The sequence below is a fragment of the Myotis brandtii genome, unplaced genomic scaffold (genome assembly GCF_000412655.1).
Source record: "Myotis brandtii unplaced genomic scaffold, ASM41265v1 scaffold84, whole genome shotgun sequence".
In the NCBI taxonomy this organism is placed as follows: domain Eukaryota; kingdom Metazoa; phylum Chordata; class Mammalia; order Chiroptera; family Vespertilionidae; genus Myotis; species Myotis brandtii.
This window is the reverse complement of record NW_005371410.1, coordinates 9711563-9735975: the sequence shown is the minus strand read 5'-3', so window position 1 is coordinate 9735975 and position 24413 is coordinate 9711563. Positions and strand designations below refer to the sequence as shown.

The 24413-nt window shown below is 38.1% G+C and overlaps 2 protein-coding genes and 1 long non-coding RNA gene across 6 annotated transcripts in view; 1 reads left to right on the top strand and 2 right to left on the bottom strand.

Annotated features, from left to right (window-relative positions):
- Positions 1-4606, bottom strand: part of PPP4R3B (protein phosphatase 4, regulatory subunit 3B) — a 47814-nt gene extending 43208 nt beyond the window's left edge. For all 3 annotated transcript variants that reach the window (XM_005884591.2, XM_005884592.2, XM_014532034.1), the window contains exons 1-2: positions 4053-4606; positions 2734-2789 (exon numbers count right to left, since the gene is read on the bottom strand). In XM_005884591.2, coding sequence (XP_005884653.1) covers positions 2734-2789; positions 4053-4194 — 198 coding nt within the window. In that variant the 5' untranslated portion in view covers positions 4195-4606. The remainder of the gene's footprint in view (positions 1-2733; positions 2790-4052) is intronic.
- Positions 4607-4776: 170 nt separating this feature from the next.
- The window catches only part of LOC102264017, a 54508-nt gene continuing 34871 nt past the window's right edge, over positions 4777-24413 (top strand). The window contains exons 1-2 of the long non-coding RNA XR_314629.2: positions 4777-4879; positions 16881-16968. This is a non-coding gene — a long non-coding RNA (uncharacterized LOC102264017). The remainder of the gene's footprint in view (positions 4880-16880; positions 16969-24413) is intronic.
- PNPT1 (polyribonucleotide nucleotidyltransferase 1) overlaps positions 11881-24413 on the bottom strand; it is a 47579-nt gene continuing 35046 nt past the window's right edge. For both annotated transcript variants that reach the window (XM_005884594.2, XM_005884595.2), the window contains exons 17-28: positions 24054-24143; positions 21333-21386; positions 18942-19048; positions 18431-18502; positions 18278-18341; positions 17778-17861; positions 17401-17484; positions 16419-16525; positions 16276-16331; positions 15111-15189; positions 13325-13372; positions 11881-12158 (exon numbers count right to left, since the gene is read on the bottom strand). In XM_005884594.2, coding sequence (XP_005884656.1) covers positions 12000-12158; positions 13325-13372; positions 15111-15189; positions 16276-16331; positions 16419-16525; positions 17401-17484; positions 17778-17861; positions 18278-18341; positions 18431-18502; positions 18942-19048; positions 21333-21386; positions 24054-24143 — 1004 coding nt within the window. In that variant the 3' untranslated portion in view covers positions 11881-11999. The remainder of the gene's footprint in view (positions 12159-13324; positions 13373-15110; positions 15190-16275; positions 16332-16418; positions 16526-17400; positions 17485-17777; positions 17862-18277; positions 18342-18430; positions 18503-18941; positions 19049-21332; positions 21387-24053; positions 24144-24413) is intronic.

Below are 24413 nucleotides of genomic sequence, written 5' to 3'. Positions count from 1 at the left end.
GGTAAGTGTATCTTCTCCTTCCCATTTACTACTTCAGTATTGTCCACAGTATGGAAGAAAAATGTGAATCATGATAGCCTACCGATATTGAGTATCTGACATTCAACTAAACTCTAACTTATTTTAAACACACAATTAATTATTTAGCTCATTTTAGAACTATGTTAAAAAAAAGAATATTCCTCTCTGAATTTATTCAATGTATTCTAATATAGTAAAATATTCTATAAACTATGGATGTCTCATTCATTCAGTAGTTTTTTAAAATTAAAATCCACTAATGATCAATATACTTCATATAAACATTTGGAAATAAATAATTTCTAGACTAATTTACTGAATAACTTAAATGACATTCTACAAAAGGTAGAACTTAGAAAAATAGCAATGTGTTCGGAAATCCCAATTTGTGTAACTTGGTAAAAAGTGCAAACGGAACAAGATTTTGATGAAAATATGAAAAATCATTCAAAGTTTAACATAACCCCTAAATGGCTCTTGGATTTATATTAGAAAAGTGCATTCAATTTAAACAAAAATAAAGTAAAACAAGTGACCCCATTTACACAGGTTTATGATTCTTACATTCAAGCTTTTCCATATTATTATTGCCAAAGAGTTTTCTTAAACTTTAATGTTTTTAGTAAAAGTACCTCAATTAGAAAAAATATATAGTCCAGTAGTGTATTATTTGAATGTTGATTAATTACAGAAAACATTTTCCTAATAGCACAATTTTTTTTTAATTAAGATTTTTTTTCCTCCAACACTTTAATTTTCTAGTGGCGTAACATTACAAACAAGACCATGTCCCAAAGTTTCTAAATACCACTGTGTATTTTTGGACTAATGCTGGGGGGACTATTTTATATACCAACCTCTGCCATAATGTGTTCTTTCCAATAGTTAACAATAGCCAAAAGATCTTGAAAACAATCTGAGAAGAATCCATATTATAACTAGTTTGTAGGGAGTCACATGTAAAACCACAGTTCCTGAGAATTTTATATTCATATAGATAGGAAAAAAAAATTCACAAAATTTTAGTATTTCTTTCCCCACAAACAAGCAAGCAAACAAAAAACCTCGTAAGTGGCTATCTGGCAAAATTCAGGGCAAAGGGAGAGAAACCATCTGTCTTGCTGACTTAGAAATTAAATTTAATTTAATGTGCTATACCTTAAAATGTCTAAGGTATAGGAAACATCTTCAAGTGTTCAAAACAGGACAAATGTTTAATTTGATTCTCCATTAGGAAGGACACATAATATTTTCTAAGTAGAGGAAAAAAACCCTCTAAATCATTTAGTTTAAATGAATATTGAAAACTAAAAAATATTTCAAAGAACTGATGAAGAATATATTGCATACACAAAACAATTGTTTAACAGTAAGACTTTTACTAATTATGCATTATGCAACAGACATAGTTTCATTCTTCCAACAGGAAGTATTTGTTTCTGGGTATTGAAATTTTCATTGGCCTTGAAGAAAGTAGGCATCGATGATGTAAATATGTTAACATAATTTATCTTTTCCTTCAAAAATCTCTGCCATATTCACTTTACATACCACACACACAAAAATAAAACTGAAAATAATCCAAATGTCTAACAATAGGTGTATACCATACATCAGAATACTGTACAGTGGCTTTTCATTTTTAAAAAACACACAACTAGATCTACATTATTAACATGAACAAATCTCCAAAATAACGTTGAGTGAAAAATGAAAGTTGCAGAATACATGTAAGAGTACGAGGTCAATTGTATCAGTTTAAAAACACACAAAAGACTACATATTATTCATGGATACATACATATGCAGAAAAGGTATAAAAGCATGTACAGAAATAATACACATCAACTTCAGAATAGTGGTTACCTACAGGGAAGATAGAGAATGGATAGAATGAGATGGGTACAAAGGGGGCTTTAACTCTACCCACAAAGTTGAAAATTACAAAAAGATTTGAAACAAATATGGTATGTTAACATTGTTCAATCTGGTGGTGTTACACAGAAACTCATTATATTATTCTCTATACTTTTCAATTTTGAAATCTTTCATAATAAAAATAAAAACATTCACAGAATAAAGAAAAAGTTGAATCACCGCTGCCATTTCCAGAATAAATAATTTGGTATGCTAAAACACAACACAGGCTTTCTTTTCCCAAATAAGACAATAAATATTAACAGAAAACATTATATAATTGACAATGTACACTTTTGTAAAGAACCACTGATTATTATATTAAAAAATACAATTAAAGAACAGGATTTCAATGCTTCTACTTCAAAACTCTACCTTTGCTTGAGTTAGAGGATCTAATTTCACACCACAAACAGGCTTTCCTTGCTTTAGAGAGTACCCCTTTGAATTTTCTTGTATGCCACTTCCTTTAAATGTGGTTGAGAATAAAAGGCTTAGTGTACAACAGGGTATAGCAGAGACCTAGCTAACTGTAAGTTAAATAAGACTAATGAATACATTGTATTCTCATATAAACTAACAGTGGCTCAATTCAAAGATAATAAATTATTTCCAGTACATAAACTTTCACTTTTCAGTTTGAAACTTTTAACCTGTAAGGGAAATATATATGGTCTGTTACTTTGTTTACCAAACATTTTTTTTCTTGTCAGGAAAGCTTTCCCATCTTTGTCAGATTAATACTTCCTTGATCACAGATGAAGTCTTTCAAATTAAAGATAAACAACTACTTGCCTGTTGTTTCTGATATGCAGTGTTTGGATTTATCTTTGATTCCAAGAGTAGTGATCCTGAAAGATAAAAAAATAATAATAACATGTATAAGTTTTAATTTATAAAACCTGAATAAAAAATCAGAGTCCACATTAAAAAAAAAAATCATTGCATGTTCCCTTCACTCAGCTAGATATCTGAAGTATTCACATTTTTCTCTCCAGATCCGAACTTCATATTTAATTTAGAACTTATCATCCTATTCCAAGAAACCCTTAAATGGGGGGGGGGGGGGGGGACCCCCCACCTAAGATAAACATTCAGACCAAGAATATAAGGATGTAATACTTTAAAACAATAACGAATTTAAATAAACAAATAAATAAGACTATAAGGAGACTTGATGACTATTAAAGTTTTATTGAAATGAAATTTTAAGGTCTAAATGACCACTTGAAGCCAAACTCTTTTTTAACAGTTATTTTATTGCATTTCCAGTTTAACAAAATAAAACAAATTACAAAGGACCACAACAAATACACAAATTACAGAACTGCTTTTCTCCTTAAGAACAAAAAGGACACTGCATGTAGACATAAACGCCCGTGACTATTTTTAAAGGAAAAGTACAAGCGTACAAAATACATCACGAAGCAATCTAAGGTAGTTTATGCTCCCACTGTCTGCACATAGTTCCAGATTACAACGAGAAAGGCGTTTTAACTACGACCGTACATTTCATGATTTAGGAACACTTGCCCCAGGACTCGTATACAATAAATAAGTCCACGAATAACGTGTGCACTGTCTGCTTTGGCGCCCCGACTGGTTGAGGGGGGGGGCAAGAATTCACAGCCGGCCGTGACCCCGGCTTTCACAGGTGCCTTCAGGTTTTCCCCAGCACCTGCCGACTGTGGCAACGGGGGGCTCGGTGGGAACATCCGTTCAAGAACAAAGACTCGGAAAGGAAAGTTCCGCTGAACCTTTGGTATCAGACACAGACTAGATAACAACGGAGACAGGAGGGAGCAGGGGCTCCCCAACGAGGAGCGATCAACACCCCGTGAGCTTCCTGCCCTCTCCTCTCTCCAAAAGCAGAGACCGGAGAGGAAGGGGTCAAGTCCTTAACCGGGACAGGAGGCGGGGGAACAGCGCACAGGCGTCGGACTGAGGGTGAATCCGGACAAAGTCGTTTGTTTTTACCGGACAGAAGTGCGGAAACAAAACCCAGGCTCTGTGTCCGAGGCGGCAGTCCCAGCACCCCGCCTCCGGCCTCCCCCGCAGGGCTGTGCCTTACCGGGAAGCACTCCCCCCCCAGCCTACCGTCCCAAAAACCTTACCGTCGGACTCCGCCCGAACCAGCAGCGACATCCCCTTGAGCTCCTCCACGTAAGTGGACGAGACGTGCCCGGTGCCTCGGTCGTCCCATTGCCGGTCTTCATTCAGGGTATAGACCTTCACTCGCCGCCGCGTATCCGACATCGTGGCCGCTGTCCCCACCGGTCCAGACGCCGCCTCCACGTCCCCCTCGTCCTCGCCCCTCACTCTTGAGAAACGGTAGCGGCGGCGGCGGCGGCTCCGGAGAGGCCCAAGTTCACCATGGCTCTCAAGGTTCAGCCGCGGAAAGGGGCAACAAGAGCCACCGGGACCTCTCGGCCGGAGTCCCGGTACCTCTCACTGCACCCACACACACACCCACCCTCCCCTCCCTTTGCCCCCCAGAGCTCGCTCGCTCTCCCGCCGCCGCCGCGGTAAGCACTACACATCCGCCATCTTGTAACCCGATTCTCTGCCTTTCTCTTCCTCCTCCAGCAGGCTCGCACGGGCTGTCCTAGCAGGGGCTACGGCGGCCGACGAGGCCAACGCACCGCCGCCAGCTTCTGCTCGCGCTTCCAAGGCCAGCAGCACTCGGCGTTCTCGCGAGGCGGGGTGCTGAACCGAGGTGGGCGGGCCTGAGTGCGCGTTCTTCCTTTCTTGGCCACGCCTGCTGGCGCGGGATCTCGGCCGAGGTAGTGGTTCTCGCGATATCCTCGCCCCCTGCTAGTGACGCGAGACTTTCTGAGTAGGCGGGGAGGACTGAGTCTTGGTCTCGCTTCTCCCGTTTTGCACCCGGCGCGTGACGAGTCGTGCGACCCATCTCCGAGGAAAAGCAAAACAAACATGGGAGGTACGCATCCTTGGACGGGAATAACCCTGAGCAAAAAGGAAGGAGATGTGCTCGCACTCCGTAGTGGAAGCTCCCTCTGTCAGCTCTGGGAGGAAAATAGTTGAAACTTCTGTGAAAATGTAGGAACGCGGAGTATTTTCAGGCAATCTGAAAACCAGATTGGAGTCTGTTACAGTTAAGCATCTCCTCAGGAAGTGTTTGTTCTCTGCAGCTCCTGAGGATTATAACGTCGTACCGAAAAAAGAAAAAAGTGTTGACATTTTCCTATTTCCCGCCAAAGCGTTTCGCCGATAACTTTGGTAGCTGGCCATTGGGAAGCATACTTTCCGCTTCATGAAAATACAGACCCCTTATGGTGGTGTAACCTCAGAAAATGAGCCTTACTAGTAAGATAAGTTTAGGGAACTGGTTGAGAGCCCCCTTTCTAACACACCCAAGAGCATTGTTTTGGCGTTTTAAAAAAGTGTCTCTTGTGGGCATTTCTTGCGCTACGTATCGGGGTGTCTTGTGCGCTGAATAAGCGGAGGAGGAATTCCCGGGGCAATTCACGTTAGTTGTCAAACATTGGTGGCGTCAAGACGTGCACTGCGCAGTTGTTTATTTTAATCCCCGTTCGTTCTTGGTAGAATCCTTTTATTCCTCCTTTAAGACAGTTTCGGCTTGTTCCGCCGCCAGTTCTCTGCAATCCATTAGCTTGAAAGGTGAAAATCAGGCAGGCAAGATGCACGTGTTGACCCTGCAGGGCATTCTGGGAATTGTAGTCATTACTTAATGGTCTTGTCAAAACGTGCTTTTGTTTTGACTAGCTCCTCTGTGTGGACACCCTTCCGCGGTGCTTTAAAACGAGAGACAGTGTTTTACACAGAGGAGGCGCCTGATAAAAAATAAATCCTAATATCAAAATCTGAATACACAGGGTTGTTTTTTAAATTTAAAGAGGACCTGGGAACCCATTCACTGCTATGATTGATATGGAAAAAAGGCATTTTGAACTCCTGAGAAAACATTTCTGTCTTGGGTCAGAGCAAGCTTCACATAGAAAACTTTGAGCCTGATGTTGGAGGATCCCTGAGTGGGAGTTTAGTTTGCAAAGGTGTTCAAGGCTGAGGGGATAGGGCAAACAAAGTGATAATGTGTTACTGGCCTAAAATAACATATAAATTTATATATGTCAAAGGAATGAGAACTATACAGAAGTCACTTTATGTGTTAAGAGGTTAATAGCCTCTGGGCAAAATTGGGAAATAATATGAATCATTTTCTGAATTTATTCTGTCATTCAATAAATATTTGTTGAGCATATGCTATACAGTAGACATTGGTGAATAAAATAGAAAAAGCTCCTCTTTTCTTGGAGCTTATATTCTAGTATAAGAAGACAAACAAATATATGCCAGGTACTGATAAACATTATGACCAAAAATAGAGTAACAAAAAGGTTAGAGTGAATTTGAGACTTCTTGTTTATTCAGAAGTCCTCTGAGGAAGGGGCAAGCGGGCCAAGCTTTTCCCCAGGGCAAGAGAGAGAGATCCAGGAACCTGGAAGCAAGTACAAAGGCCTTATGGCTGTTGCATGTTGAAGAAGTGAGTGGGATAGCAAGGAAACCAGTGTGACTGAAGTGGGGCAGAAAAGGGGGAAAATGGTGAAAGATAAGGTTGGAATTGGGACAGGGGATATTTTGAAGGGCCTTGGATTTTACTTTGAGTTGCAAATCTATTGGAGAGTTTTGAAGTTATGTTTCAAAGCAACTCTCCCATCTTCTCTTCAGAATTTCTTTTCTGCTATAGCCCCTGAGATCTGGTGACTGAGAAATAAAGGAGCAGATTAAACCCCTAGGACTCATCCCTATGCCTTACTAGATCCTCAAGTACAAGTACTGCAGTGGGTCAGAGGGATTCACTCTCACCTACTGCAGTAGGCCCATCTAATATTTGTAGAGATGGACATTTGCAAGGCCAGGGCAAGTATACAAATGGAAGACCGTATACCATAAGTCTAAATATTTGTAAGTTTTAAATCAAGCTAACTGTTGAAATATATTTTCTCCAACCTTTGGTATACTTTGACAAATATATTTTCATAATGACCTGGAAGCCAGAATCAAATCTAGAATTCTTGATTTCCTTAAGTTCCAGAGTCTCCCTCTGGGCCCGTATAGTCTGCCTTCCTTCTCTTCTCACACCTCAGCTCTGTCCTGCAGTTTGACAGTCCTTAGTTGCACACAGAGGATATACCAGCCTTTTGCCCAAGCTCTGTCTACACTTCCTGAATATAGTCAATCCCCCCCTTGGCCACTCTTCAGGAAGATAGAACTTGGGAAGAGTACTGTGTAGACCAGCCGTGGGCAAACTACGGCCCGCGGGCCGGATCCGGCCCGTTTGAAATGAATAAAACTAAAAAAAAAAAAGACCGTACCCTTTTATGTAATGATGTTTACTTTGAATTTATATTAGTTCACACAAACACTCCATCCATGCTTTTGTTCCGGCCCTCCGGTCCAGTTTAAGAAGCCATTGTGGCCCTCGAGTCAAAAAGTTTGCCCACCCCTGGTGTAGACCTTGGAAGCAGGCTTGGCCTTTGGGGTGGACACATCTCTTGGTTCCATGGACTTAATCACCCCAGGGGAAGAAGCATGGATAGAGAGCCAGAACAGGTCCTTCTAAAACACAGGGCCCAGTGGTTACTTGGGTCTGAGGGCAATATTGCATTGAAACAATGTGTTTTTCCCAGCAAAGATTCTTTTCTTCAGTCATCAAAGCTCCACTCCAAGGACAGATATATTTATATAATTTATATATAATCTTATATAATAAAAGCCTGATATGCTAAGTGTCCGGTTGTCCGTACAGCTAATCAAAGCGTAATATGTTAGTGATATGCTAAGGCCGCTCAGCCACTCGCTATGACATGCACTGACCACCAGGGGGCAGACAGTCGACCAGTCAACCAGTCGCTATGATGTGCACTGACCACCAGGCGGCAGACACTCTGGTAGCTTAGCTTGCTGTTGGGGTCCGGCCTATTGTGACTGAGTGAGAAGGGCCGGACACACCCTGGAACCCTCCCGGGCTGGCCAACCTCCCATGGCCCTCTCTAGGCCCGATCGTGCACCGGTGGGGTCCCTCATCCTGGCCTGCACCCTCTTGCAATCCTGGACCTCTTGGGGGATGTTGGAGAGCCAGTTTCGGGCCCAGGCCAGGCCGAGGGACCCCACTGGTGCACAAATCCGTGCATGGGGTCTCTAGTGTTTATATATTTACTAGTACATCTACCACTTTTAAAAAAACACGAATAATGGAATATCATATGCACTGTTGCACAAATTAACCCTAGTGTATTTAAACCATCTGTTTATGTATATGTGTGTCATTTCAATAGTTTGTATTTCAAACAGAAATGACTGTACGGAAGTTATTTCATGTGTGCCAATATATTTGTAGATTAAATTCCTAGAGCAGGTTTTTTAAACCTTGGCACCACTGATATTTTGGGCTGGATAATTCTTTGTTGTGAGAGGCCATCCTGTGCATTACAGGATATTTAACTGCATCCCTGACTTCTACTCACCAGATGCCAGTAGTACTGTACCCCCTCCTCCAGTTGTGAATACCAAAATGATCTCCCATCATTACCAAATGTCCCTTGAGGACACATTACACTTTTAAAAAAAATTCTTGAGGATTTAAAAAATATATATTGTTAATCTCTACAGGATAAACTGGATTCTCAATCTCATTGACTCATGTCCTTGAAATGTGAAGCTTTCTTTTTTTTAAATGAAATAATGTTTATGAAAGTTTTTAGATATATATTCACTCATTTTTTCCTGAATGTGATCAATCTAAAAAAAATAGCCGACCTCCAGACAACATTGCATCCTGCTTACTCATGAACTTTCTGGACCATTGCCCACAACCAATCCATAAAGCAACAAGTAGTTCTTCCTTAGGGACTATTCACCTATCCAAGAACTTTCCCCATTTCGCCTTTTCCCACCCGGTCTTATCTATAGCCAGTGTAAATTCATTCAAAACAACTTACATCTTCCCCAAACTCTTTATATAAGACTTGTCTACTCCATCGAGCCCTGCTGCTGGAGGTTTAGACTGCACACCCTAGGCCAGTGATGGCGAACCTTTTGAGCTTGGCGTGTCAGCATTTTGAAAAACCCTAACTTAACTCTGGTGCCATGTCACATAGAAATTTTTTGATATTTGCAACCATAGTAAAACAAAGACTTATACTTTTGATATTTATTTTATATATTTAAATGCCATTTAACAAAGAAAAATCAACCAAAAAAATGAGTTTCGCGTGTCAGCTCTGACATGCATGTCATAGGTTCGCCATCACTGCACTAGGCCCTGGTCCTTTCTCTGGCTAACATGGCTCAATAAACTCTTTCAGGATTACTTTCGGTTTTGAAGAGTTTTAACAACCGGAAGCCTTATCAATAACAATCAGTCGATTAATGTATTTTGTATGTTATGTTTTATTCACTATCTACACTAATAAAAGAGAAACATGCAAATTGGTGTCACGCTGCTATGCCCACCAACCAATCAGAGCGACTATGCAAATTAACCCAACAAAGATGGCGGTTAATTTGCATACTCAGGCCGAAGCGAAGACTGAAGACTGAAGAGGCTTGGCTTCTCCGCTGCGGCTGGACCAAAGGCCTGGGTCCTGGGTGCCAGAGGAAAACCGGTGCCAGCAGCCAGGGGAAGGAAGGCCTATTGTGCGAATCTTCGTGCAACGGGCTTCTAGTATTCTTATAATAAAGTAAGCTAAAGAAAATATTCTGAAAATACATTCACAGTATTTATTGAAAAATGCCTGTATTAAGTGGACCTGTGCAGTTTAAAACTTGTAACCAATTCTAGACTTAACCACTGAGTGGTCTTTGTGAAAAAATTTGATATTAATGTCTTTGAATCTTTTTATTTCTTGTAGGATAAAGTTCTTTAGGATGGCATGCAAAGCTCTTCAGGATTTGGCCCCTACTAAACCCTGATTCTACTGTCAAGAGCAAGGCTATATAGTGTTGGCCTTCTCTGGGGTGATTTTCTTGTTCAATCATAGCTCTCTTCCACTTCTTTCCAAATGTTTTTAGAAGTCTTTTCTCTGAGAGAATGTAGTTTCCAGATATCCCTCCATATCCAGCCTGGGTAAAGGCAGAGGAAGGAGGTTAGAGATCCAACTTTTTGGTATTCAGGCTTTCACTTAATCCCCACTTACAACCCTCTACTGTGACAGTGTCCCCAAGTCAAAAGTCTCTCCTATTTTAGAAAATAAATCTGACTCTTGAGGTGGTAGTGGCAGTGTTACAAGGGGGTGAATGAGTGTATGTCTTGTCTGTGTGGGCATTTAGCTCCTCTCCATATAGACTTTCACCATGCCCTCAAATTCTCAGACCTGATCCTTTCTGATTTTTTGTGGATATAATTTTTTCTCTTTTCTTCTCTGTTTATTTAGGTTCTAACTGCTAAGTTCACTACTGCCCTTCCATCTGTTGTTACTAATAATTATATCAACAGCCTCTGTATCTGTTTGAAGCATTAACTGAAAATCATGATTCCTCCATCTCTTATACCGAGAACATCCATGCATACACAATCAAAATATGACCTCTATTTGATGAGTAAATGCTTTTTCTATATTTCCTAAATTTGAAAAATGTACTGCCTCATTCTAGTTAGATTCCCATTTATAATATTTACTCCACTGTTTATGGTTTTGCAGCCAATTAGAAGGGCAGTATATCATTAAAAACAGCTCAAAGTAACTCCCTCAATTCCTTATTATATTTGGTAACTGTACAAAGGAAATAGGTATGAGCTTTGACTATGCCAAGTTCTAGTTTGTAAAATAATTGTAGGCAAGTTAAGTTGGGCAAAGAGGTGAGCCACAAGATGACCAAGAGTAAATATGTAGGAAGAGATCCATGATAGTAGCAAATATAATCTATTATTTATAAGTTTTTCAGATATTTCAAAATTACAGGAAAGGTTAGTAATTTTTTCTAAGATATATGTGCCGGGGTTCTTGTCCCAGCATCAAGAAGGGTTCAGGAATCTGGCGAAGGCTGTGCGTAGATTAAATAGGAATCCATAGACTAATAAAGAGTCTAGAGACGAGATATAATTTTGAAAGGCATTTTTGGGGGTCAGAGGAGCTTAGCTAAAGGAGCTAAGTTCTAAGGTCTTAAGTCTAAGGCCTTAGGTTCTCCACGTCCTCAGGACCCCATGCTTTCTATTAACACAACTTGTCCTGAGGCGAGGCAGAGATATACCCTTCAAAGGGTCAGGGTTTAGTACAGAGTCCATTGTCAGAATGGAAGAATTAGCCTATGGCTCTTCAGGTTTTTGGCCATTATGATGCAATAACATGTAGATTAAGATGCCCTTTAACTGTCTGGCAGCCAAGAATCAATTTAATGTATCCTATTCAGGTTTGGGGAAATGCCTTTAGCCATTCCCAGATGCAGCCCTGCTGTACATGCTGGAATTGGTTTCCGGCATATATGTATGAATGGTTTACTTTTTAAAAAGATTGATTTCTAGAAAGAGGAAGGGGGAGAGAGAGAGAAACATGGGTTGCCTCCTGCTCGTGCCCTGACCGGGAATCGAACCAGCAACCTGGGTTTGTGCTCTGACTGGAACCGAACCTGCTACTTTCTGGTGTGTACGGGATGACACTTAAAGCAACTGAGCCACCTGACCAGGGCTAGGTAACTTTTTTTTTTTTAAATATATGTCTTTATTGATTTCAGAGAGGAAGGAAGAGGTAGAGAGAGAAACATCAATGATGACAGGGAATCATGGATCTGCTGCCTCCTGCACGCCCCCCACTGGGGATCAGCCCGCAACCCGGGCATGTGCCCTTGACCAGAATTGAACCCGGACCCTTCAGTCCACGGGTCGATGCTCTATCCACTGAGCCAAACTGGCCAGGGCGCTAGGTAACGCTTGAAGTAAAAAATGGCACATGTAAATGAGCATTTTAATATAAATCATTAGAATATATTTATAGTATATATAAATCTATACATTAGAAGGTAATATTGAAATTTTGCTCTACAGATTATTACTCTAGAATTAATTCTCTTTAAAAAATATATCATGGGGAAGAATTAGAAGATGACTGTGAAACAGATTCTTCCATTACAATACTGCTTTTGTCATGTAGAGTTTTGACAACAGTTGTGGCTGGTGACTGCAGCACTTTGCGAGAAAGCCTCATTCTTCCATCAGCTGGATCACGTCCAAAATATTTGACCTGTGTTAAAGAAACAAATTTAAAGTTTTTCCTTGTTTACTGAAACCATAGCTCAGCGCTAAGTGAGGGTATATTCTAATAAATATAATTTGGTTAAGCAGTGATTATAACAAAGGAAAAGAGATAGGGTATTATTTGCCTAATTATAATCTTCTGTTAGATTAATTTGTGCCTTCTTATTCTCTCCAGGGCAGGTCCCTACACCAGAAATCAAGTGAAAGTCATGATAAATGATTCTACAAGGGCTTTTGAGCCTCATTGTGCTACAAACTATACAGGATTACACTTAGGTCACTCAGACTACTGCTCAAAGGACTATCACACTGGAGATTATTTGGCTTGATCTTAGACAATGAAAGTCAGGGGGAACTGTGGCAGTATTTAAAATCCCTTATGATGTTAAAAGAAAAGTCTTATACAGAGATATTATGTCTTAGTTCTCATCTTTCCCTAAAGGCTACTTGAACAATGGGCTTGCAGACTGGGAATAAATTAGAAGCTATAGTTACTCAGATCATGGGTATTAGGTATAACTGGAACAAAAGGTGGTGTGGCCCAAGAAACTAAGACTGGCAATAAGTTCTTTCATCAACTCCAAAAGGACTATTAAAAAAGGCCAATTTTGTTATCAATTCTGGAACTGAACAATATGGCTTTTATCAAACTCAAAAACTTTTATCCTCAAGCAGTGTATTAGAGTCCCAACTCTTTAAATATGACATTCAAGATCCTTAACAGAGTTATCAGGGTTCTATTGTCCTGTCACTAAATCACTGACTCTGCATAGCCATCACTGACCTGTTCGTGTAATTTTAAAAGCTCTAAATGGAACTATTATCCTAACTAAACTGTAAACTATAAACTCCTCGAGGGAACGAATTGTCTTAAATCCTTAATGAGTCTATTTAAGCAACCCTAAGGTTAAAAAAGAAGCACAGCAGATAAATAATACAAATCACAAACATTGCCCTGGTTAGAGTGTCCTTCCTGAAACACCACGGTTGTGGGTTCAATCTCCAGTCAGGGGACATACAAGAAGCAACCAGTACATGCATAAATAAGTGGAACAACAAATGTTGATTTGATTCTTTCAGCTTACTTTTTGAAACAATAATTGAAACTAAGTACAATTTACAATTCTAGGCTAAAGGGTTGAATACAAGTACCTGAATTTCTTGGCCAACTTCTAATCCTAAGGCAGTGGGATGCTGAATCTGAAAGAGAACATGTTAAACTATTAGTTGTCATTTTAATTACTTAATATCTATGGAAATACCCATTTTTCCCCAAGTGGAAAATAGCTTTATTGGTTTTTCTGATTATAAAATCATAATTATAAAGATTTAAAATAATAAGTATTCAGATGATAGTAAAAAGCATCTAAACCCCTTCTACTTGTAGATAAATTATTGCTAACACTCCAATGAATATCTCTTCAAATGTTTCCCTATTTAGTGTTTGTATTGCATTTGTTAAAATGGACCTTTCTCAGCTTGTTGTTTCATTCAATGTGTTGAAGACGTCTTTTCATATCAATAAATGAAACATTACAGTTGAGTACTGAAATGATGTAATTTGTATAACCAATCCCCTATATATGGTCACTTACTTTGTTTTAAAATTCCAGGGTTGCAAATGCTAATTGATAAATATAGGTGAAAGCGATATGGGTTTCAGTGTATTTTCCAAAATAAAAAGTTGACAAAAAATTAACTGCAGTGTTGAAATGATTATGTATTTATCTACTCTAATTATCCTCTTAGAACAAAGACCTATGTAGAACTCTTAGGTCCAAAGGTACTCATATATATTACCAAATACTTTCCAAAAAGTTGGCTCCTATTTATATTCCTATCAGCACTGTATGAGAATGTCTATTTCTTTTCCATATTCTTTTCTATACTGGGAATTTTCAACTATCATAAAGTTGAAAAATGATAACTTTGAATATCTTGGTTGGCATTAAAAAATGATTGGTCTGTCATATTCTTTGCTCATTTTCCTATTGATATTCATCTTTCTTACTGACCTATACAAGATCTTTATATATGAAATCTTTGTCATATGTTACAAGCATTTTTTCTTTAAGTTGTTGCCTGTCTTTCAATCTTATTGTAATTTTGCAATATAATGAGATACAGTATTATTAATTTATTTACATTTTGGCTTTGATACCGTGCTGAGAAATATTTACCCAGGCAGAAGATTAGAATATTCTAGTCCTCTCTCAACAGCCTTCCATGCCCCAATTTTTTAAAATTTTTTGTTTACATTTAGCTCCTTGATCCAGATGGGATTTTGGTATTAAGAGTAGAGATCCTTCTTTATGATAACCAGCTGTAACAATACGATTTATTGAATAATCTCTGATTCTTCCTTGAGTGAAAATACAGTGTAAACATTGTATTATGTAGTCCCCTGTCCATAACTGGGTTTATTTCTGTTTTATGCATCATCTATTTCAGGGTCAGTAATACACTGTTTTGTTCTCTATAGCTTTATGCTTTAATATATGGTAAAAATAGATACTCCTATTATTCCTCTGCTCTCCATCCCATTGTTTTCTTGAGTATTTTCATATTCTGCCTATGAACTATAACAAATATTAAGTAAATTTAAAAACATCCTAAGAATTATCTTGCCTTGATTGGTTGGTCAAGAAAATTGGGAAAACAGGGTTACTGCTATTTTAAGTAATTGCTTTGTGTTAACTCTAGATGTTATTTCACCCCAAAACTTTCAAGAGCCGTTTCTATTCCATCATGGAAGGAGAAACAAATATCTGTGATAAATAATGTAAAACCTTTTGTCAGCAGCATTTCTATCAGTTTTGGTTTTCTATATTAGGCCAGTAGTAGACAGAGTGTACAGTTCTCACCAGCCCAGTAAATTTCACTATGATTATTTTAAGGCAGTTTGAAAAATAAAATGTCTTTTTTTTTTTTTTTTTACCTTTCGTTGATCAAGTTGTGAGTTATGAAGTAGTACTGCAGTCATATTTGGATATAGTTTAACCATTACTCCACTGTCTCTACAAAAAAGGAAATAGGCCTGGTTAAAACATTAAGTATCTATGTATCCATTGATAATCAAACTGTGATTATGTTTTCCTAAGAGAACAAAATAAAAAAACAAAAATCCCTCCAGTACATGTTTTTTCTTTCCTTTTTTCTCCAGTTTTATTGAGATATAACTGACACATAACATTGTATAAGTTTAAGGTTTCAGTACATGTTTTTATAACTATAAGGAGTATGATTGTCTAAAAGGGATACTTACTTTTTTCAATTAAAAATATACCCTATTTAAATATTTAAATACTATGTATCAAAGGACAGAGAAAAGATAACAGAAAATCATGCAGTGAAAAGCCTTTAGAATATATATATGTATATATATATTCTTTTTCTGTATTTCTCTTAATATTTTCCAAAAAATTTTGAAATGACATTAAATATTTTAAGAATTACCATCAACTTATTACACAGTGATTTAAGGAAGGAGGTTAGATAACTGGTATACTTATTTTATTTAAAAATTTCTTATTTTCTATAATCTAAAATCAGCCATTCCATTTCATAGTTCTCACCTTTAATATTACATTATCCCATTGCCTTTTATTATTCATTTCAAATTGCTTTGAACATTCATGCTACATCTGATAATTTATTTTTTTCGTAGAAAAGGATTTTCTGATCCTTAAAATCAATCTTTTTATCTAGTAAAAATAAAATGTACTACATAGGCAATAAATAGTACTTAAGACCAACAAGAAAATACCAAAGAGAGAAAAAGCAAAAGCAAAGAAAAACTAAATATTTCTAATAGTCTATTTTGGGTTTGTTAACTATTTATTGGGAAAATTAAAAAGATAGGAAATTTGGTTAAACTACTCAGTTAAAATAATCTATTATTATAATTTGTAATTACAGAACCATGTTACTGAAAATCTACAAACTGATGTAGAAAATAAATTTATACCTTAAAATAATTAATGATTATATGGTAACTGACATATAGTCTAAACATAACTTCTAAATCAATAAAGCAAACATATATGAAGCTTATAATATAAATCTTATTAAAAAAACCAATAAAACATATTACTTGGTATTACCTGATTTCAGTTATTGTTGCGGTATATACTGCTCCAAATTCCAATTGCTGCTCTTGCTGTAAGTGCAAAATAAGCCGTAAGATTCATTAAGAAAACAGCAACAAAAAGTAGAGAAAAATAACTGTTATAAGATCCATACTTACATCATCTTTGCAGATTTCCATAATGTAGTCTCTTGCTTCATGCATAGCACTGGGTATTGGTGCAAATACAGAAAATGTTTCTTCATCTACCTGACTAATGGTTACACCTTTTAAAAAGATAATTTAACATATTAAAGTTAACTTGCTCATTCCAGTGGAGATTAGTCTGAAAAGATGTGAGTGGAGGAAAGTGACCTGGAAGTAGCTGGGCAGGGTTGTGCTATGTTTAATCAATGCTTTAGGAATGAAGGGATTTATTTACCAACAAATACACCCTGCATCTCTGGTATGTATCCAGATTGTGCTAGCCAATATCCCCTCTTTCTTGTAGCTCATAATCTGATGGGATAAAGCATGCAAGTTCTAATTTTGGAGATTTTAGTTTTGCTCTCTTAATTATGAGTAAAGGCGATAGTAGAATTCTTTCTTCAACTTTTCTTCTCTCTCCCTTTTATCCTTTAGAGTGGTGAACAGTGGATAAGGGAAGAAATCATGTCAGTTTCTCAATCTTAATGACTCTCCTCACTCTCCTTCAATAATCTCAAAGCTGGTAAGTACTAGGTAACCCAAAGTTTGCTTTCAGAAAAAAACAAATTAAAGCTTACTATTCCTACACTTACTCTTTAAAAATAAGAGTAATGCTATGTGAAAAACGGCAGAAGTAATTGTAAGAGAAAATTAAAGCAGAACTCGAAAGTGAAAAACTAAACATTTTTCTAAATGCTTGATTTTAAATTGTTGCAAAAAAAACCTAGGAATTCTAGGTCATCCTTCTTGAAGACAGTTAAGGATGATCATTTGCTAATTTATTAATAGGCATACAGAAAACTTACAGTAAAGCCATATCTATGTTATATTCTTTTCTTTTGGTCTTCCTCTCATTTACCAAACATATATTTTTAGAGCAATGCAATAGAAATGAAGTGACAAACTTACATGGCCTAGCATTACATAAAAAACCCAAACTTCATATAACACTTACCTGTTTCAGCCTGAAGTTTTTTTAAATTATATCCACCTGGTCCAACAAATTTTGCTCGTTTTGATAATGGAACCTGAACAGTTTCTGAAATGTAGTATAGACAAAAATATAAATAAATACATATATGAATCTAAAACATGTCCTGGTTACTTAAGAGTTTTTTGGCCTAGATACATGTACAAATATTTCAGTATGAAACAGAAAACAATTTGCTACTGATTAAAATTACTGAAAGTTCTAATATCAATATTCTCCCAAATTTAAAGCATTTAAATCATAAAAGTTTTAAAATAGATTTGTTTTGTGTATGGAGTTACAAATATTGAAAAATAATATTAACATTTATCTTATCATGAAACCAGTACTAATTTTATTACCTATAACAGGTCCATTTTCTTTTCTAGATGCCCGAGGCTTTGAAATAACTTTGTTCATAATCTGTAGTATCTCCTTCTTTGCCACTAGGAGAGATTAAAAACATAATAAAAATAATAACTACATAAACTAAATATGATAAGTTATAGCAGCAGTTGTCTTAGTTTTTATGGCATAAAATTCAAATTTTTTAGCTTAATAATAAAAGCTCTTCACATTTGTTACCTTGACAATTCTACTTGTATTTCCTTCTCTATTATTATTATCTTAGAAAGTTACTTAATTTGAAAAATTTGAATTTTTAGTGGCCTCCCACTTTGGTGGTTAGTTATGTGTCTAATAACTTAATACTTCTTGATCGAGGGTGTTACATGAAATTTCATTTTCTAAAGCAATGCTTTCTAATAAGCCTATTTTTTATAATAAGCCTACTGGGAATTAGAGTTCCATTAACAAAGTAGATAATGATGAAAGGAGAATGAGGCACACTGGCTTGGCTTACCTGAGGCTTGTTGAATGGCCTCCATTACAATTTTTAATGGTATTCCAGGTAATTTAATATCAGCCTAATAAGGAAAAGCCAAATATTATATAAATACTGATTCACAACATTATTAAATATTATAAAAATGAAACAAAATGGGCTTAAAAATACCTGTAATGCAGTTATTCCCTTATTAGTGCCGGCTATTTTGAAATCCATGTCACCATTGTAATCTTCAATTCCCTTAAGGAAGTTAAGAAATTATGATTTAGTTTTAAATACAAACAAAATTCACTCATTGTCATTGTAGAGAAATTTTAAAAAATAGCTTTAGATATAGTAAACTGTGTCCTCTAAGATGACACACATATTTTAACTGCTTCCAATTTGTGACTTTTAAGTTACAAATATTTCATCTGAAAAATCACTATTTTAGATCATGTTTTTCCCTAAAAGCATAAGGATTAATTTATGATTATCCTAAAGTGAGCTAAACTATGGGTATTTATATGTAATATATATTTTTAACTCACGTCCTATAAAAAACAAGGAGAAAATGTAGAGGAGGAAATCAAGAACAAGGACCTCTATTTCTTGAGTCCTAGCATTCTTTTAAGCAAAGATGCTTGTAAAGTATGTATAATCTTTACCATTAAGTATTGGAAAATGTGAATATACTTGCCAGAATATCTGTTAGCAAACGATAATCTTCTATTTCATCCTTATCAGGATTGTTTTTGGTCACCAATCCTACTGCCACACCCGCGACAGCAGATGAAATAGGAACCCCTGTAATTGAGAGAAAGAACTTCTGTGTGATATATACATCAGCCTAACACATACATTTATCATTCTGTTGACATTTATTTTAATGTAAGTGGATGGTATTCTAAATTGACAGTCACCGAAACTAATTTGGAAAGGTCTTTTTTAAAAAAAATTTCCCTCCTTGTGAGGTCACCCTACCTGGCTGTGTCCTTTGGTATCTGACTCCTTCTGGGTTCTGGTTACAGACCCTCCCTGCCCCCCCCCCCCATTCCTTTTTTTTTTTTTTTTAAGATTTTCAAATTAATTTTTGAGAGAGAGGAAGGGAGAAGGAGGGAGAGACAGAGAAACATTTATGTGAGAGTGAAATATGATTGGCTGCCTCCTGCATGCCCCCCCCTACCAGGGATTGAGCCTGAAACCTGGGCATGTGCCCTGACCAGGAATCAAACCAGCAATCTTTCAACCAATTGAGCCACACTGGGTGGAAAGATCTTAATAAGTCATCTAACTACCTCATTTTTCTTAAACATACAATAAAAGCCCCTTAAAAACAATTCTAACAAGTAATAATTCTTTTTAGCACAAAGCTCTCTCTAATAATAGTAATCTTAACGCTTTTATTTGTTGATTGATTTTAGAGGAGGGAGGAGGGAAGGAGAGACAGACATCAATTTACTGTTCCATTTACTTATGCATTCATTGGTTTCTATCAGTATCCTTTTTATTGGTAGGCCTGTGTTCTTAGTCAACTCATGAACAAAGATAGTGAAAAGAACAAGGTTTAGGATGACACATCCTGAGGTATTACACTTGAGACCCTTCTCCTACCAACCCATCAGATTAACAAAACCCCTTTGCTCATCCTTCAACCAGTTATGAAATGTGCACCTAGCATCCAGTTTCAATTTCTGCATTATTTATACAAAGATCATAAAGGCTGAACTTTAGATACACTGCATAAGCAGTACCCTCCCTCCTCAATCCAAATCTAGTAATATTTTTGAAAACAAAATATTAGTTTACTATGGCATGACTTATTTTGACTTTCTCTGGTTCCTACTCTCCACAGCCCTCTTCCCTTACAAAATCCTTATAAACCATTCTTTTTATAGTGTACCTAAGAGTCTTGCTGAGGGTCACTTTCAGGTTCACTGAGTTATACTTTATAGAAAATACCTTTCTTTGCTTTCAGAAGTAAGAACTTTTTGTGTCTTTGGTATACTAACTAGACTCTGATTTCTCAAACACTTCAGTTATCTCATCTTGAAGTACTTGTCATACTTGGGATGGATTTTTGTCTAAATCAAAAGATCTGAATTCATTTAAAACAGTTGAAAACTCTTATAATCTCTTTTCAGTTCACCTTTTTCAGAATTTGTTCTGTGTTTTCCAAACTGAGATTAGAAGACTGATGAATGCAAGCTCCACAAGGACAGGGACTTTGTTTTGTGTCCTACTAAGATCAGTGCTTGGTACAAGGGTGGCATACAATAAAGATGTGTTGAATGAATGCCTGAAGGTGAAAATAGGAATAGTATTCTACTAGTTACCTTAAATATCAGATTGTTTCCCTTCCATGGAACACAACTAGAAAAACACCTTTAATTGCTTTTAGCTTTTTCCCTTTGGCTGAAATTTTAATCTCCCTAGATAATGTTATATATTCACACCATTCTTTTATTTTGTCCTTCGATAGGTTGTCCTATCTTTCATACTTGTACTGTAAATGTGTAAACTTATAGGGGAACTCCTTGTGTGGCCTCTTGAGTGACTTTAGATTCCTTTTTCTTTCTCGAATAGCATCATTAGTGACTATTTGGCAATAATTGTTATTAGAGACTCTTAAGTTTTTGACTCTTTCCCTTTTAGTGTTTCAGACTCAAAGATTATATTTAACCACTTGTAGTCTTCCTTCTTAAAATTATGTGTACACTCTATGAGTGGCATTGTTCTTCTCATAACTTACACAAAGTGGCTGGATGATTACATGGTTATTTTCCCTTATCAGTCCTACTACTGGAATCAACTTTAGTGAAAGGTGGAGCTCTCCACCTTTTGGAAGGTGAGAAAGCTTACTGGGTCACCAAGGGCAAGTAAACAATTTCAGTGTATTGCTTTTAGCCAAAAAAATAGGAATGCCAGCAGATATTTGTGACTACTTTGCTTCTGGCCTGGTTTGGTAAGTTGTAATATCACTTCTCTAAGTCTTACAAATAAATATTCAATTTGAAAGAAATCTTATATTTTATACTAACCAAGTACTGTATAATAAAGCATTAGAAGTTTTGAGACATAATTCTTTTACCTGCATCCATTAATGCTAAACTTCCACAACATGCAGATGCCATAGAAGATGATCCTACAAAAAGAAAAATATTTGCTTTATAATATACTGATTTAAAAAATACATATGTACACAAAATTATTGGTACTGGTTATTTCCTTATAAATACTCAATTATAATACGAAATTTAATAATCTTTTCGTCTTTTTAAAAGCACTTAAGGCAAGCTCTCCTAAATCATGAACTATAAAGATGCATATATGATAGCTGTTAGCTATATGTGGCTACTAAATTTAAATTGAAGTAAATTCAGTCCATCAATGAAGAGCAAAGAAATTGAAAATTTTTATCATCAGAGAGAACAGTGCTAGAGATTCTGATTCTAAGAATCCTCCCAGAACCACTAGCATGCCTCTTTTGTTGCTTAGTCAGAAGTAGTTAAAGATACAGGGCTTTGGCTCTCTCACTGGACCATAAGCAGGAGCCTAACCACACCTAGTAAAGAACAATCTCTAGTTTAAATTCTGAGCTTGCTTTATTTTGCTTAAAAAAAAAAAAATCTATGACCACCTGATCTATGTCTGCTACATCTTTGAGAACTCTGTACCCTTTCTGCCTTTAATGACTTACCTTGCCTTGACCTATGGACTGATTTTAAAAAAAATTTAAATTTGACCTTTTAACCTAGCCCAGTGATGGCGAACCTTTTGGGTTTAGCGTGTCAGCATTTTGAAAAACCCTAACTTAACTCTGGTGCCAGGTCACATATAGAAATTTTTTGATATTTGCAACCATAGTAAAACAAAGACTTATATTTTTGAAAAATGAGTGCTGAAGTTCTCTTTGTTTTTTAAATTAACCATTTTATTATGAAAAAATTTAAGCATATACAAATGTAGAGAATATTGCAATAAACCTGCACCTATTTATCTCCCAACTTCAACAATTATTAACCCAGCTCAATTTTGTTTCATTTGCACACAGCCCCCATTCCCTCTGTTATTTTAAAGCATATCCCAGACATTTTATCATTTCACTAGGGGCCCAGTGCACGAATTTGTGCACCTTGAAAGGAATTGTGGGCTGTGAGGCGGCAGTGGGCACAGGGGAGGGTTTTGGCCCATCCTCCTTGCCTACACCTGGCCCCTCCACCATGGCCCCTGCTCCCCTGTCTGCTGGAAGCCCACACTGTTGCTGCTCTCATGCGCTGACAGCGCTGGCCCCGCTTGCACCTGCGGATTGCATGGAGCGATTGGGGCCGGCGCCAGCAGTGGGTATGAGCAGGGCCAGCGCCGTCAATGGATGTAAGCAGTGGCTGCTGCCCCGATCACCCCTTAGGAGCAGGGGGAGGGGGAGAAGCCCTCAGGGGCAATCAAGGCCAGCAGCCACTGCTCACACCCGCTGATGGCGCCAAGCGATTGGAACTGGCACCAGGCACCGGCTGTGGTTGCGAGCAGGGCCCGTGCTGGCAGTGGCAGCTCTGGCACTGGCAGTGAGCGTGAGCGGGGCTGTTGCGGGCAGTGGGTACGAGAGGCGGCTGACGGCCCCGATCGATCTCCCCTCAGGAGCAGGGAGAGGTGGAGAAGTCCTGAGGGGTGATTGGGGCTGGCAGCCACTGCTTGCTCAGCTGACAGCACTGAGTGATCGGGGACAGTGCCGGATGCTGGCAGTGGGTGTGAGCGGTAGCTCCGGCGCTGGCAACGGGTGTGAGCAGGGCCGGCGTCGGCAGCAGGTGCAAACGCCGGGCAGGACCACGGCCCACGGGAGCAAAGAATTTTCAGTAACCACCAGAGGCTCACCCCAATGGCAGTAACTGGCGCCCCACCTTGGTCTGGTGTCCCCGCTCACCTGCTCCACCATCCTGCCGTGGCCAACACCCACCATGTTCCGCACATACCCCCTGATGTCAGCACACGTCATAGTGACCAGTTTGGTTGTTCCACCATTTGGTCTATTTGCATATTAGCCTTTTATTAAAAACCTAATATGCAAATCGACTGAACAGTGGAACGACTGGTTGCTATGATGCGCACTGACCACCTGGGGGCAGACGCTCAATGCAGGAGCTGCCCCCGGTGGTCAATGCACTCCCACAGGGGGAGCGCCACTCAGCCAGAAGCCGGGCTCATGGCTGGTGAGTGCAGCAGTGGTGGTGGGAGCCTCTCCCACCTCCTTGGTAGCGCTAAGGAGCAGCAAGCCTAACGGTAAGGACAGTGAGCAGGCGGGAGGTAAGGAGTGAGAGGTCCCAGACTACAAGAGGGCGCAGGCTGGGCTGAGGGACCTCCCCACCCCAAGTACATGGATTTTGTGCACCTGGCCTCTAGTAACAGATAAAGAGAAATATTTGTTTTACATTGCTTTCAAAACATCTAATTAGATAGAACAGATTCAGTCAAGTCTATGATTAACTGAACACACTGTAGTAATAAACAATGTAACATTAGTTCTGAAAAGTTAAGAATATAACACGGGTGCCCTAGCTGGTTTGGCTCAGTGGATAGAACATCAACCTATGGACTGAAAGGTCCTGGGTTCAATTCCAATCAAGGGCATGCTTGGGGTCAGGGCTCGATCCCCAGTAGGGGGCGTGTAGGAGGCAGCCAGTCGATGATTCTTTCTCATCATTGATGTTTCTCTCCCCTTCTCCCTCCCTCTCTGAAATCAATAAAAAATATATATAAAAAAGAATATAACAGGGAATCTGATCTTTTTGACTAGGAAAAGTATATTTCAATGTCATACCATTTGACTCCAGGACTTCAGATGTGACTCTTATGGTGAAAGGAAAATCTTTGGGAATAACAGGATACAGAGCTTTCTCAGCAAGAGCACCTAAATTAGAATAAAAAATAATGAGCAAGAGAGAAACCAAGATGGCGGCATACGTAAACACCGGAAATTGCTGCCTTGCACAACCACTTCAAAAATACAACTAAAAGACAAAATGGGCATCATCCAGAACCACAGGAAGGCTGGCTGAGTGGAAATTCTACAACTACAAGGAAAGAGAAAAGCACACTGAGACTCAGAGGAGGTGCGGAAGTAAAGTGCAGAGGTACGGAGGCGTAAGCCGAAAGGGCTGGCAGCTGAGGACGCGGCGCA